This window comes from Camellia sinensis, chromosome 1, assembly GCF_055761805.1.
Source record: "Camellia sinensis isolate YWXY chromosome 1, ASM5576180v1, whole genome shotgun sequence".
Taxonomy (NCBI): domain Eukaryota; kingdom Viridiplantae; phylum Streptophyta; class Magnoliopsida; order Ericales; family Theaceae; genus Camellia; species Camellia sinensis.
Window position 1 is genome coordinate 102,747,296 of NC_138961.1, and position 15,850 is coordinate 102,763,145.

Sequence of the window (15,850 nt, forward strand, 5' to 3'; positions counted from 1 at the left end):
GAATGAGGCAATTATTTTTTGTGCAAACACGCTGGGGTAGCCGCAGGGCAGCCGTACGACCAATCAAATTTCTTCCACTACACACTTTATTTATACAATTTTTTATTACATATTTTTTCGTAAAATGACAAAAAGTTAACCTAAATATCCATCTTTTTTTCCTCAACTTTTTAATTAAAAATGACAAAAAGTACACTTATTTAAGGCACCCCAACGCCTATTACTTGGTAAGTTACAAGAATTTTCATAAGATTAAATGGAAGATATGCTATCTAAACGAGACTTTCTAATAAATGCCCTATAAAAATAAGTCATCAATTTTTTTGACAACCAACGTGATAAATTAAATTAGTTAGACTTATCAAATGGATTTAAATTTCGTTATAGGTAAAATATAATAAATCAGTAATGTTATGCGCACATAAAATCAAACACAAAAGCTGTTTCATCGAATGATTGGCCAGATGATCGGAAGATATCATGATAGTTGCGGTCGATAAATTTTAGTCAAGATGACAATCGCGGTTGACACCATAGTCGGTCGTCCGAGCGGTCATCTAGATGATCGACAGAATACACAGTCTCTATACTAGAATATGTGTTCAATCTTCTATATGGCTACACTTTCTGATAATAAATGTCAAATAAAATAAATAATTTAAATTATAATTTAGACCGTAGGCTCAAATAGCGGCCCCTAGACTTAGGCCTATTTTGAGAAGTGGGTTAAAAGCCACCTCCCAGCTTTTAACCCACTCCACTCTCTCACAAAAAAGTTAAAAAAAAAAAAAAAAAACATAACTTTTAACTATCTTCCCAAAACACCTCTTAGGATTATTTTGAAAAGATGATTAAAAACCATCTTTAAGTTTTTAACATATTTTAGGGATGGTTTGTGATGGTCTAAATAAGTGTACTTTTTGACTTGTTATGAAATATGAGTTAGGTATGGATTGAGTTTAAAGTGATGTGGTAGAGAAATAATGTGACTTAAATAAGATCATGTGACTTTTTGACTTTTTTAAGTTACGACAAATAAGGCCTTAATCTTATCCTCACTCACAATTTTTTACATATTATTTTAATAAATTAAAAAAACAAAACAAATTAATTTTTATCTATTTTTTCAAAACTCACCGACTGGAAGGATTCCTCCTAAAAAAAAAAAAAATTTAGAAAATAGACAAGGAGGTGACGTATATAAGCTCTCGGTCGCTTGCTCTCTCCTCTTATAAAATCAAATCCGTTGCCTATTTCAGTTCAAAGCGAAGCAGTGTCAAAAGTGTGTAAAAGTAAATGCGAACTCGATTTCTGAGCATCGACTACCTCAACTCCGCCCCAATCCATGCCCTTCAAACTCTAGAATTCCTCCGCCTCCCACCGCCTCACCTTCCTCCTCCTTTCCAGACCTTCGAAGAAGAAGAAGAACACCACCACCATCTTCTTCGCTGCTTCGATGACGTCCCAGCTCTGAGCCTCTCTCTCCATACCGATACGTTACCGATCGATAACGCTCTCTCTAAGTTCTTCTCCGACGTTGTTCCCAGCTTCATCCATCTCCAAACTGGAGATTTTTCGAATACTCATTCCTCTTCAGGAGATGCTCGATTCGATAAGCGGAGAAACTTCAGTCCTCGAAGCAATGCTGAGGCAAAACCTCCCGAGGTAATTTTGTGAGATTGATTACATGCAGTTTAGAATTTGATCATTTGCTGCATTTGTTTTTTCCACTGTGAACACCAGTTTTTCTTTTTCTTTTTGTTAATTTTCCATAAATTTTGCTAACATTTTAGTTTTTGAAGCTTTGAGATTGATCAATCATAGTTTACTAAATTTAGGATATTTTTTATTCTATCGTGCGTGTAAATCAAGTCGTAGCAAATGCATGTTCAACTTGTTCGTTTACATCAACATTTGAGTGATCTCTTGTGATTTTTTTGGCCTCCAATGCTGCTTTCATTTAATTTTCATCAAAAAATATGGAAGAAATTTCAAATTGAGTAGTAAGAAGATTTAATTTTCGTGAGGTAAGGTCGTGACTTTCCAATTCATAGGGTAAGTTTTAACTCTCAAGTTATTATTATTATTATTTATTTATTTATTAAACTTACAAAATTTAAAAGGCTTTGGCTGATTCAACTGTGGAATTTGAAAACTAATCATACTTATTGAAGTATTCAGACCAACATTGGTGATATCTGAATGACATCAAATGCAGTTTTGAATTAGCTGTTTTTGATTTCTTCATAGCAATCTCAATCTCTCTCTCTCTCTCTCTCTCTCTCTCTCACGCGCGCGCATGCCTATCTGCGTTAAATGTCCTTCAAAATGTAAAACCAATGATAAATCATGGACAAAATATTCTGGTTGTGGTAGCATTGCAGCTCAACTCTGTCTTGTTTGAATTTCCTCTGTTTCTTGAGGGACCAAACAAAAGGCTAGTGCAATTTTTTTCACCCCTTCTCTTTTGCCTTAGGAGCTCTACCCTCCAGAATCTATTTGGTATGTTGTGTTGAAAGTATTTTTCTGTGCTAAATGTTTTTCCTTAGGGGAAAATGTACTTGGAGACAAGTAAATGAAATTTTGGTCTGAATCTTTGTGGATTCAATTCTAGTGACAACAGTGTAATTTAGTGAGGAAAGATTTTGTTTAAGAAAGTTCCTTTTAGAGTATTTATTATGTTAACTTGTAGGAAGAATTGGAAGTTCTTTTTGAAGAGTAGGAAGTGAAGAGTGATAAATATTAGATCTGGAACCCATAGGCTGAGTTACCAAAAGCATCAACATGCTTTGATTCGGACTGTTAGCATTAGTTATATTCAAATGTGGTTTAGATCTTCATTACAGTCTAGTTCATGTAATTGCAGGAGAAGAATGAGTCCATTTTTTATGGTAAGGAAGAAAATGGTTTTGAAGTGGTCGAATTCGAACTGCCAGAGCTGGATCTATTCTTGGTAAGAATGTCCTACTTTGGTTATGTATATGTTGTATCTATATGTCCTGAATGTAAATTATGTGTCATGAAGTTTCTTATATAATCTATTCTATGGTTCTTGTAGGAAAATGCTTGCTTCTTTGAAGAAGAGAAAGTGCAACTTTTTGATGCAGTTGGAGAGGCTGATAATAATGTGGTAAAAGTTTAAATACTATGCCTGCTTGTGTTTACAATCAACATCTTTTGATTTCCTTAGCCACAGCTTTTGTGAGTGGCAAAAGAGCAACTCAAATATGGTGAAGCTTTTACCTTGTTATTGTCAACATTTTGATCACAATGGTGGTGGTATGATGACACTGAACTTGAAGTATACATTTTTTAGGTGGTGGTATTATCACAATGTTTAAACAAGCAAGGTACCAAAACTGAAAAAAGAAAAAACGAAAAAGAGAGCATTGTGAGAGAGGGAAAATGTCCAAAATAAAAAATATAAAATGAAGGACTTTAGGCATTAAATTTTTTTGGCTTGGACTTCTCATAAGATGTAATTTATTTGAAGGACTTTTGGCCAAAAATCCTTTATTCATTCAATTAGCAATTCGATGCACATAATTGAAAATCAAAATTGTGTAACAAAGATTCACACCAAAGTGAGTTGTGTTCTTTTTATAATAGATATATGGTTCAGTCATGTACAATGAAAACTTGTAGATGTAATGGTTAGGAAGAGTGATATGGTTAGCATAAATAGAAATTTTAGGGAAGGGGAACATCTAATTTGACATGGGATGTGATAATAAAAAAAATATGAATTTATTTAGTTTAATTGAGCATATAGACCTTGATAGAGCGAAATGGCGAATAAGAATTCATGTAGCCAACCTCACTTGATGGGGACAACACAAGGCTTAGTTTGATTTGGTTTGGTTTGGTTATATCTGTATGCACCCTAAGCAAGTTAGTTTGACAGTAAATCTTTTACTTTCTTGTAGGACATGCTCAATCTAGTGCTTACACTGCACCATCCCATTGAGATTCTAGAATCATTTTATTCAGTTGATGATATTACTCCAGAGTACTGTATGGGGAAGAAGGCTTTTCTGTTGGAAGATGCTGCTTCTGATTATGATCAAATTCATCTCCATGCCAGCACATTCCCGCTTTTAGAAGTGGATGAGATTAGTCTAGGCATTTTCAGTAGCATATCTATGGAAGAGGAATTTCTACTTCTTGAAAATATTGAACCCCAAGTGTGCCCACAAAGAGGGGAAGTTATAGTTGATGGAAAGGAACTTTTGGGTTCTTTGGACATTGACATCTTAGAGTATCTTGCAGATCATTGTTTATCAAAGCAGTGCTTTGAATCTGTGCCACCAAGCTCAAACTTTTACCTAGAAACAGAATTAATTAGCGTACTCGAACTATCTTTTATTGAAGGAAAATCAGCATTTCATGGAGGAATACCAGATGATAATTCTATTTGGTCAGTGAGCCCAGTTAATTTTGAGGAATTCCAGTTCCTTGAATTTGACTCCTATCAGTTTCTGGAAGTCTTTTCCAATTCTGTAACTGTTTGTGAAGCAGAAACATGTGAACAGATGTTTTTAGAAGATTCCAACATCAGGAATTTTAATGAATTGATTGTTAGTCATGAGCTCACTCTGGTAGATGAGTCATTTAAATCATTGCCCATTCCTATTCTTTCTGAAAATGAAAAGATTAGGTCACCATTTGTGTTCGTTGAGGAAATGCTAGTTGCTTTGAAGCCACAGCCTTCTTCTGCATCTGATGGCATATATTTGGACTGGCATTTTTTGGAGGAAGATTATAGAAACTGTGAAAAGTACTCCTCTTGTTGGAAACAAGTTTTGGAGATAAATAATTACATTCTCAATTCTGATATGAAATGTCTTAATGATGGGATACTGATGCTTGATCTTGTTTTCTCTGGTGATACACCAAATGGGGCAAACATAGAAGATAACAAGGAAACACTAAATATACTGTCTGGTGGCATTTCGACAGTAAGTGTGTGTCTTAATGACTATGCTTCAGGTAAGTTGTTGAATGATGGATGTCAAAAACATGGAAATGGAGAAGTCTTATCTGACATCAATGCTGATAGAGTTTCTACGTTAGGTGAATCAATAACACCGTTTAATGATCTTAGTTTTTCCTTTAATCCTCGGGAGGTTATGACATGGGGAAATTCTAAACCTGCAGTCAAGGCATTTGATGGTAATACTATGTTTCCTGCAGTTTCATCTACTGACCAAATTGCACCAGGTGCTACCACCACAGTACAATTTCAGCAGTGGGAGGTCAAGTTGCATCAAGTTAAGTTGTCTGATAATATTCTGGAACTCATTGATAACTTCCAAAAGAACTATCTAGCTATCTTGAAGAGTGACATAGAGCTGACAAAGATACAGCATTCATGTCTGGATATGAACGAAACTGAATTGCTCAGGCTTCCAACGGAAAAGCTGATGGACTGGATTAAAAAAGCAAATTTCCGAGGAACTTCTTTGGCTCATGGTGATGATAGTACTATGGCATTAGTTACTCTCTGTGCGATTAAACAGATGGCTTGGTACTTGTGTTACTATGGCATCCATACAACGTATCTATATGTAGATAAGCTATGTAGAACTCTTGATTGGTTAAAATCTAAAATAAGTTTTCTCCAGACCATAATTGAAGATATGCATGGGAAGGCTGAGAGAGATATAACTGCATCTCATCCATCACTGTCTGTGATCCAGGCTATTCTGCAATCTAACATTAATGATTACAGTTTGAAAGTATTGATTGTGGCTGAGCAAGTTTTCTGGTGGCCATTGAAGAGGCTGCTAACTTCCATGCAGATATCCTACAACGAGCAACAAAGTTTTTTCACACATTCCAATAAAAAAGATCTGTGTTACAGCAATAAGTTCATAGATACTAAAGCAGATGTGCTGCATTCAGATTGCTGTTTAATATCTAATGAGTAAGTTTTCAAGTCTCCTAGATGTATTTTCCGATGAATGATTTGATCTAGCATGCAAATACAACTTACCCAGGGCTGATTTGATGATGTACATTTTAGGGGATATTCGTTGCAAATTTACTATTCCCAGTTCATTCCTTCTCTAACTTTTTCAGTTCAAAATACGGTTAGATACTTGCCAATTTTGTGCCAAGATACGAATAATTCTAGGAACACAAGACAGACAGCACTTAATGTTGCCAGTTTTTCAATTGGTTCCCTGCAATAGCCACTGGGTTCAGGGTTCTATCAGAGCTTGCAATTCAAAAGGAAAGAAAGACCAGTGATGTAGATATTTATGTACATTGTACGTCATGGCTCTGGTTGGTTCTATTACGTCATCTTATCAAGTGACTAAGTACTATTCTCTCAAGAGCACATTGGCATACTAGTAATAAAATAAAAAGTCCTAAAATTATAATTGTATAAGATATATTATCCTGCATACGCGCTTCTGATTAGTTATATGCACTGAATATTTTTGGTGACCTTATGTTAATGTATTATGTTGATTAAAAATGAAATATTTTGAAAATAAATATATATAAAATTTATACCAAAACAATAAATGACAGAGATGCAACAACATGCATGTTTTGGTTTCCTTGTATTCATAAATTATAAGTATGAATTTTCCCTTATTGTGCAACATATTTAGCCACTTGCTATTGTAGACGTTGATGCATTTGGTCATCTGTAATCCTAGCTGGTAGAATTAACTACTTGTACAACGGTTTTCTAAACAATCAGATGTTTCAAATTATGCAATCATGTTCACTAAAAAATGACCCGAATTTTCAATTTGCTGTCTAATAATCACATGTTCTTATTTTTGAGTAGTTTAATTTTATGTTTATCCAAACGATTCCAATTGTTTATGGTTGTCTAGAAATTGTACCTTTATTATTATTATTTTTAAATATTAGTAGAGAAGTATTCCTCTCTTTTTACCATTGTACATATTTTCACACGTTTACTTCTTCAAAACACGTAGCATATTACAAAAAGTAAAAACTATTATTGAAACCCAAGCCAAGTAGAACCACCTGTTATACTGCAACATGATTCCTTATATGCATAGTGACCATAATCCTGCTGCGCACTGGTTCACAGTCAAAAGCAGTTCTGCATTTAAGGCCTTTTATACTTAAATATGTGTTTTGGTTTTATTATATCATTAGTAAACCTTAAATTACTATACTCGGAGGCTTTTTTTCTTCTGTTTTAGTTTTCTATGAATTTTTAACAGGTTTTTAATCAGCCAGTAATAATACTTTCTACAATTTATCTTCAAGGCATGTTTCTGCATCATTTCCTTTTGAGAAATTCAGCATGATCTTGGAATATGGAGGTTCATGCAGCTCATCTAGAGTATCCACGATTTCCCCCAATCCAGTTGGTTTTCCCTGTCTTCATTTCCTCAAGGTGGAACTGGAGGACTCTAGTGCTCCCAAAGCACTTTGTGAAGGTGTTGGCATGACCCAGAATATTGGATTTACGATGGCAAGTCCCTTTCCCTAATAATGAGCTATGTTGCTCTTCTCTTGTTTGAAGTTGAACTGTCAGTAGAGTAACTATCCTTATGTTGTTTTTTGAAGAAAAAAATATGATGCAATTGTCCTGGAAGGACATACATGCATGGATCTTCATACTATGTTCTACTGCTTTATTTCAACTGGAATATGATGAGTCTGATATGTTTGTTTGTAATCGCTTCTTACTAAATATGATGAAATCTAGCCTTAAAGTGAAGGTCGATTGAATTCTAAATAACTGAAGAAGTAAACAAACTTAAAAAAGGATTATTATGAAACACAGGAAAGCATAGCAAAACTAAATTCATTACTATTTGTGCTTCATAGCTTTGATATCACTGTGCTGGAGCAATAAATCTTTTTTCTTTAGCTTGTCTTTTACTTGATACAATAGAGATTGATATTTTTTTTTTCCTTTCTTTTCTGTCCTTCATGACATACAAATAGCAATTATATAATTAAAAATTGTTAAGGGATACACACCTCAACATGGCTTTCTTCAATACTCTGTTTTCCTTGCAGATTATTCCTAAATCTTCCAGGCCATTCTGGAAATTACTCTTGCTTTTTTTGTTTACTGACAGGATTTTGTTCTCAAAGATCTAATGACCAATGTAACACGTATTCCCTTACAATTGAAAGTACTAGTAATATCAGTAGACTTGAGAGGTAGAAGCAAGAGAAACTCCTGGGGAATTTTAGGGGTGGTTGATTGTTTCAAGAAGTTAAATTTTTGGTGAATTCATCACTTCTGATTAGACACTTTTGGAGAAGCTTCAAGTTTGAGATATTAGGAGTAGAGCTGCAATCATTCCAACAGCAAACTAATGTTGGTGAGTTTGTTACTCCCAGTTAGGGAATGAGTTGGAGAACTTTTGGCAACTCAGCACCTTAAATAAAGATATATTTTCTACTCTTATTCTGTTCAAAGGCCCAAACGTAAATTTGGATGTTTTGCCATTTCATGATAGTTATCATACACCAGCTGTCTTTATTTCATGTTACAATTTGTTTATCACTATAGACTGTCATATATAAATAAACACTCATCAGTTTGCACTCATATTGTAAAGCTTTATACATCTCTGCTGAGATTTAACTATATGCGAGAAAAGTGATCATCATTCTGACCTGATAACTAGCAGAAGTTGGAAGAACTGTTAAACTTTGTACCTCACAAGGGAAAGTACGATATGGGATCTTCAGGAGCTGCAGATGACGTAAAGGCTTTCTGTATGCCTCTACCAGTTCCATGTGCACCATTGACTGTGGAACCAAAGCAAATCCCTACAAACAGGCTGTGTTTTCCAGACACAGTCATTATAGTCAACACAGAGAATTCTGATAAAGAAATGATAATTTCCAGGAGAAGCACATACCAAAGAATTCTTGCAATGGAGAAACAAGGAGTACAAATTGTAGAGCGTGATTTAAAACTTCCTGTGGATGTTATAATTAGTGCTGCAATTTGCTTGGTATGGTATGATTGCAGAAACGTTGGAAAGAAAGCAACTGCTCCTGATGCAGCTTCTTCATGCTTATCCTTGTGCATTGAAAATATTGCGACCAATGTTTTGACCTCACTAAGTTTTGCTTTCAGCTGCTGCATTCTGGTAATTTCCAATGAGACTCAAGCTATTTAAGTTTTGTTTTACAACTGCTTTTATGGCGAGAGAATGTTGCTTCTTTGGGAATATTTTGTTTTTGACCATTTCTAGTAGGCACTCCTTTGAGAAAGATACAAGAAATTTTCCAATTTCTACAAGGTTGTTGGCGTGTTTGCATTTTTTCTGTGAGAAGGTCAACCTATCCCATTGCTTTCATAGGAATTTTGGGAAGGTAATGGACTAAGCAATATGTACGAGAATCATTAAATATCATTGGGTCTCACTGCTATATAGCAGCTATGTTACATGGACTCTTCTAAATGTATGAATGAAGTACCCACGTCGGACACTCAACAATTGGATAAGGGTATCGATATGTATACTTGGATATTTACCCAACTAGCATATTTAGTAGTTCATAAAACGATGCATAAAACTTCAATATTATACAGAACATAACAAGAAATATGAATATTTGTTGTGCTCCTGTGTATTTGGACTAGGAATTAGATGAATTCGACACATTGACCCAAAACCGCACTCGACACCCGTACTCAAGTCCATGTAGCATAGTATAACAGTCATACTTACTGGATATTGGTGATACTGATGGAATGCTGTTATTGGGTAATACGTAGCAACGTATTTCAGGCTCAAACAAGCTTGACTCTCTCTCAAATTTCAGGCTTCTAAGCTGTCTTGATAATGCAAATACATATTGTCTCTCACATCACAGTTGTTCTGCATAAACTCTTCTAAAGTATTGAAGAGATCTGAAAATTTTGATGTGATGAGAGAGGAGGAGGGGTGATTTATTCCTAATATAGTTTTCAAGCTGAACATGGTTGTTAGATATTTGGACTTACACTTTGTATGGAGTGATTTGGAGATTGGTTTATAAGGTTCTGATTTTTTGTTTGATATTTTCCTGTGTTTATTGAAATTTCATGCTTTTCTCTTGTTCTTTTCCTTTTTTTCCCCGTAATGGAAATTTCAAATGTTGATGCTAGTTACAGTTGAATCAAGTTTATGTTTCTCCTGAAATGTAAATCATTGGTAAACTTTTCATCCTATGAAAATTTTAATTATGCAATTGTAGATGCAAATGTATCATTTACAAGATATTACTAGATCCAAAATAGATTGATGACTCTAAAATATAAACAAACAAACAAACAAACAAACAACGCCCAATTAGTACACATTAATGTGTGTTTGGGAGGGAAAAGATTGAGTACACACCTAACCTTTTTAGCATAATGCACAAAGTGGTGGCCCCAAGACTTGAAACCATAACCATAACCTTAAGGTGATGACTCTAAAATATGCTCTTGATTATCATACTGGTGTTGATAATTGTATTGTAATGAATGAATAGTGTGTCATTAGATAAGTTGTAGATGGTTTAAGGATATGGAAGGATATCTTATATATTATGCACTCATTCTTTTTCTTATTTCTTGGGATCAAACATGTGTTCTTTTTTAGCCCCAGTTTGGTAGGAATGATGGAGTTTTGTTTACTAAGTTATCTCATGACTGATAGACTGAGATAGAAGTTGCATGTTAATTACTTTCGTTCTTAACATATGAGAGAAATTATTACTTATCATATGTATTTTAAGATAATTATTAATTACTAAGTTATCTCACAATCGACAGACTGAGATAGAAGTTGCATGTTAATTACTTTTGTTCTTAACAAAGCAAATTGGCTAATGCTGATTGCGAAACACATGATTGTTGAACATGTAATTGATATGTTACATAATGTAATGCAAATATGAAATAAGAAATTCATATCAGCATTTTTTTTAAAAATTCCGTTTCAAATATTTTTCTTCTTGGTCATATGTTTGAAAACTGCATATTATCTAGGATTGAGAGTTTATTTGCTATTCACAATTCCTATCAATCTGGAAAATGATAAACAAGGGTATCAGTCCGCCGCTGACATAATTTATTAACATTTTTTTTTAACTTAACAGATCTCTTAAGTACTTGTGTGCATATTTTACTCTCAAATTTTCCGATGATGTTATTTTGAATGGTTTTTAGTTAATTCTATCCATCACCATTCATAATTACTCTCTTTGGTGGGTTTGATATTGACCTTCACTTTTCCAACAGAAACTTGTGGTGAGTATCAACCCCTCTTTGATTGTTGCACACATTAATTATTGATGAGGGTATGTTACATGGACTTAGGTATGAGTATTGGGTATGGGTGTGTGTCTAAGCATAAGACCTTCATAAACTTAAACGCAAGGTCCATGTATATATGAATATTATTAATTGTTTTACCTTAATCAATCACTGGCCAAATAACTATTCCAAAAGTCCTAAAAAGCTAAGAAGATTAAAATCAGAAACATGTTAACATTCATGAAAACCAGTAATCTCAGTGAATTTTGTGAATTATGAGTTTTTCTTATAATGCTCACATAGTGCTATCATGTATATATGAGTACTTTGTTGAACAGTTTGTTTTTTGAACCCATTTCCTAACAACTTAAGGTGTTGGGACTAGTGGTGATCTAACATGGTATCATAACTCAGTTTTTTTGGGGTTTTGGGGGGGGGGGTTTGTTCTTGAGTTTGTCTCTCTATTTGCATTTGGTCACTGTTTGCATTCTTTGTTCTCTATATATATTGATGTTTGTATCTCCATGTGTAAGATGGGGTTGCACGTGAGAGTGTGTGTTGAATAGCTTGATATAACATTGTTGGGTTGATTTTCTAACAGCTTAAGTTTTTGGGACTAGTGGTGATCTAACATACTTCTCATGAAGTTATGGCATATATTTAGCGGATAAAGTAGAAGGGCTCTATGAAAGTGCTCTGTTTCCTTGGTTTTCTGTGCAGCCTTTTTGAGTTTAGGGTTAAGGTTATGCTGAGTTAGGATGCTATGCTGTGATTTACAGTTTCATTTACTGCATGGGTAGACACTGACACCATGAGTGCATATCTGATCATCGCGGTTCAGTTTAAATTCTTCATCATTTTGTATATTGGAGGTCAGGTTAGGTTGATCAGAAGATGAGTTTCAGCAGCAGTAATGATGTATTTATTCCCTTGGGAACTAATTTAAGGCCCTAAATTGAACAATTTGGCTTCAGAAAATGAGAGGAGGAAAAAAAAAAAATTACTTAAAAGGTTTTGCTTATTGACTTGTGCCAATCTGATATACTTAATTAGTTCAGGATGTGTTAACAATGTTGAATACCTATCCAAAAAAAAAAATGTTGAAGTTTCCATTATTGTAATGTCAGTTCATTTCTCATTTAATAAGCTTATTTTTTATGAGATCCTTTTCTTGTTCACAAAACTATCAATTTGTAGTTCATTTTCTCAGGTTTTTGAGGGGGAAACCAGTTTCCTTTCTGCTGTAATGGAATCATCAGATGAACTGTATGCTGCAGCAGCCAGCTTGAGAATTGATCTGCAACTCTTTTGCTCATATTCATCTGAATTGACTGAGGAAATTATATTGAGCTGCATTGGACGTGCCTTTAAGTTAACTAGACGCACTTATCCTAAAATGCCAGAATCAGAAACTCTTGGAGAATCTTTTCTTACAGCATTTCCATCAATTAATCCACTCTCTGCTCATGCAATACTGTCATCGGGAGGCATTCTTGGGGAGTTTCTTGAGTGGTCACATGAGCGCAGGATTCATGAAATCCAGAAATATCATGTTCCTGATGAAAGTGTGAGTTTATTAAGTACTTTGTGCAGATATGGGGAGCGGGAGGATTCTAGATCTGCAATGACTGATTGCTCTTCTTCTGTATCTTCTGCTACTGACTCTGAACATTACTATTGCAAAATTGACCCTGTGAGGAAGAAAGGAAAATACATCGGGAGTCCTCAAAAATTTGACATACCAATGGATGACTTATTTCATTTTGAGCTGTTAAAACAATCTCCTGATGACAGCCAGAATCATCTGAGAGTGTCCAACCCACTTGATACTTGGATTTCAGGTGCGAAGGATATGTTTGATGAGATTGAGAAGCCTGGTGTATCTTTCAGTGATAAATTGTTTACTGAAAAACAGGGTTCAGGTCCTTCAGGTGTTGTTGCGATGATGAATCCTTCCAAAGTGCGCAAGCAGCTTGATTCTCGATTATCAAGAGGGACTGTGATATCAAATGGGATCAAACAGCCCGGTTGGTCTTTGGATAATAAGTTTTTTGGTCCAGAAGAGGCACTTGATATGGCTATGATGAACAAATTGGATTGTGGTCTTAACAATAATTCTGCAAATCTGTGGGAGGACTTAAAAGGTGAGGTTATTGACATTGGTGATAGTTTTTCAGAAGACAATGACTTCTCTTCTATTTCAAACTCGGAGGATCTCTCATGTTTGGTGCCTGTGACAGATAAAGATCCTGCGGCAGGAAACTTTAGAACTGCAAGAAAATTGTCGTTTAGTAGGAGCTCCCTTCCTACTTTTCCCACTGCTGTTGAGATTAGCTCCAACTCCGATGTTCAAGTTTCTTCAAAAGATCATGGACAAAGTTTGAGAGAAGGAACTAATATACCACATGGTGGAACAACCCTTTCAAATGCCATTCACTATGCTCAACCACAGCAAGGATCACCTTGGACGGTAGAGTTTCTTAATAGAATAAGGGAAAAGAGCAGATTGCGACAGCAGTCCCTTCCACATGACATGTCGCCTCATTGTTTTGCATATTCTGGGAATATATCAAAGGTTACTAAGAGAAAAAGTTCGTCTATTCTTGACTTTTACAAGTATCAAGGAGGCAGCACTCCCAGGAAAATCATTGAAAGGAAGAGGCAAAGGCTATCTACAGAACCATCAACTTCATCAAAGAATAAGAAGACCTCAACATCCTCTGTTCGAGCATGGACTCCACTTGATAAGAGAGCAAGGCGGGTGTGTGAAGTACTATTTCATATGAGAATTCTATTTTTTATTGCATTGAACTTATTCATATGTATATATATATATATTTAATTTTTTTTTTTTTTTAAGGAAAACTTTACATTTAATTAACTGCAGGTACTGTCCTTCTCAACGGGTGGAGGTGGGGGCCAAAGTAAGCTGGTCTGGAGTGATAGAGATGCTCACACTATGGACAGAAGAAGATTTCACCACACAGCTTGAAATAGCAGAATGGTTGGCATGACATGTATGAAACTAGTATCATTTTTTTTTTCTTTACATGCATTGGTTTTTAGATGTTAATAACATTGTACCTAGGGGTCATCAACTCAAAACTTAATCGAATCGTGGTTTCTCTATGCAGAGTGGTCGTGGCCTTCAAGAGACATCTGCTCCCTGGTTTGGTCACAGACTAGTTTCACTTATGCACAAAAAAATAAAAATAAAAAAATAAAATAAAAGAATGTGATGACAAATTTTGTTACTGATGAACAACAAACACAAGGGAAAGAATGTTTTAACAAAAAGTGTTACTGATATAGGGGGGGTTTGTTTTCATTGACAGCAACTCTGTTGGAATTGGCTTGTATAGAAAGTTATATCATGATTGAGAGTTGTTCGTGCTTCTTCAACTTTGTTTCTGAAAACTCAATCTGAAAAGGGAATAGACTGCCTTTTCCTTCACTATATAAGATTGGGAGTTCAATTCTATGTTTCATGTGTAGTGTAAATGAAACCAAAATTGTGAAATTAATGAAGACGATTCTGATCCTAAGTTTGGAGGTACCTGATGCCCTAGGTGGCCCATTTTGGTGGGTTCAACCTTCAAATGGATTGCTGGACTAAGAGGGTAGGGAACTGGAGGTTGCTGGGCTCAGGTGAATCAAATTTCTAGATAGGATCTCAACCTCTGATCGGTAACCCTATCTTCGGTCTTCTTAGCTCTCTTCTTCCTCCTAAAACTTGAACAAAGAGTGCCAAAACCCAGGACTACATTCGAATGTGATTTGTTCATACAGGTGGATACATGTTTTGTTGTTGATAGTGCAAAGATATAACAAAGCTACCCTGTGAACTGCTGACCCCCCAAAAAAAACTCTTTAAAAATTCACTAAATACTATATTATAAATTTAGTACATTTTGTATTTTTTTTTTGTATTTATTGAATTTTTAATAGATTTCTTTACAAATATTTATTTTGTAAGTACATTTATATTTATATTAGTTGCATCTAAAAATTTTAAAAAAAATAATTAAAATATAAAAAGAAAATCATTAAAAATAACAAAATATGAAACATGAAAAAATTCAAACATTATTTTTGCAAATTCAAAACCAAATGAACTTTCCAATCACAATAATATGATCTTTTCCTGTGTCCATCAATTAAAAGGGTTAGATCTTTGCACTATTTTGCATTTCATCCACTAACCATCTGGAACAGGTAAAGGCTGCGATCTTCCTATTCCCAGCATGACTTTATGATCAATATGGTAGGAAAGCACAAAAATTATTTATAAAAAAAAGCGTCGTATTAATTTGATAATCATAATTATGATCATATGATTTCATTAAATTTATCGTCAAAAAATGGACGACGAGCATAGAAGAGCAACAATTAAGGCAATGGTTAGATGTATTGCTACAGAAACAGGAAGTGTACTGGGCCCAGAAAGCAAAACATAAATGGATACAGCTAGGAGACAAACACTAAGAATGGAGGATGGCACTTTTTGTTCGGACCCGGTGGCTATTCAACAGGCTTTTCTGAATCATTTGAAGATGTTTAACAACTCAAACGGTTCAGGCCCAGGTACTACAAACCATT

At 34.8% G+C, this 15,850-nt stretch overlaps 1 protein-coding gene across 2 annotated transcripts; it reads left to right on the forward strand.

The window, feature by feature from the left end:
• Positions 1 to 1,172: 1,172 nt before the first annotated feature.
• Positions 1,173 to 14,796, forward strand: SHOC1 (shortage in chiasmata 1). 2 transcript variants are annotated; one of them, XM_082881409.1, is made up of 10 exons: positions 1,173 to 1,665; positions 2,867 to 2,953; positions 3,059 to 3,130; positions 3,927 to 5,926; positions 7,261 to 7,468; positions 8,646 to 9,113; positions 12,462 to 13,395; positions 13,492 to 14,012; positions 14,139 to 14,268; positions 14,386 to 14,796. In XM_082881409.1, the coding sequence occupies exons 1-9, from the start codon at positions 1,297 to 1,299 to the stop codon at positions 14,241 to 14,243; spliced, it is 4,764 nt and encodes a 1,587-aa protein (XP_082737535.1). In that variant the 5' UTR covers positions 1,173 to 1,296; the 3' UTR covers positions 14,244 to 14,268; positions 14,386 to 14,796. The 2 variants fall into 2 exon arrangements, with proteins under 2 accessions (XP_082737535.1, XP_028095144.2); XM_028239343.2 differs by having other exon boundaries at positions 12,462 to 14,012.
• Positions 14,797 to 15,850: the final 1,054 nt, after the last annotated feature.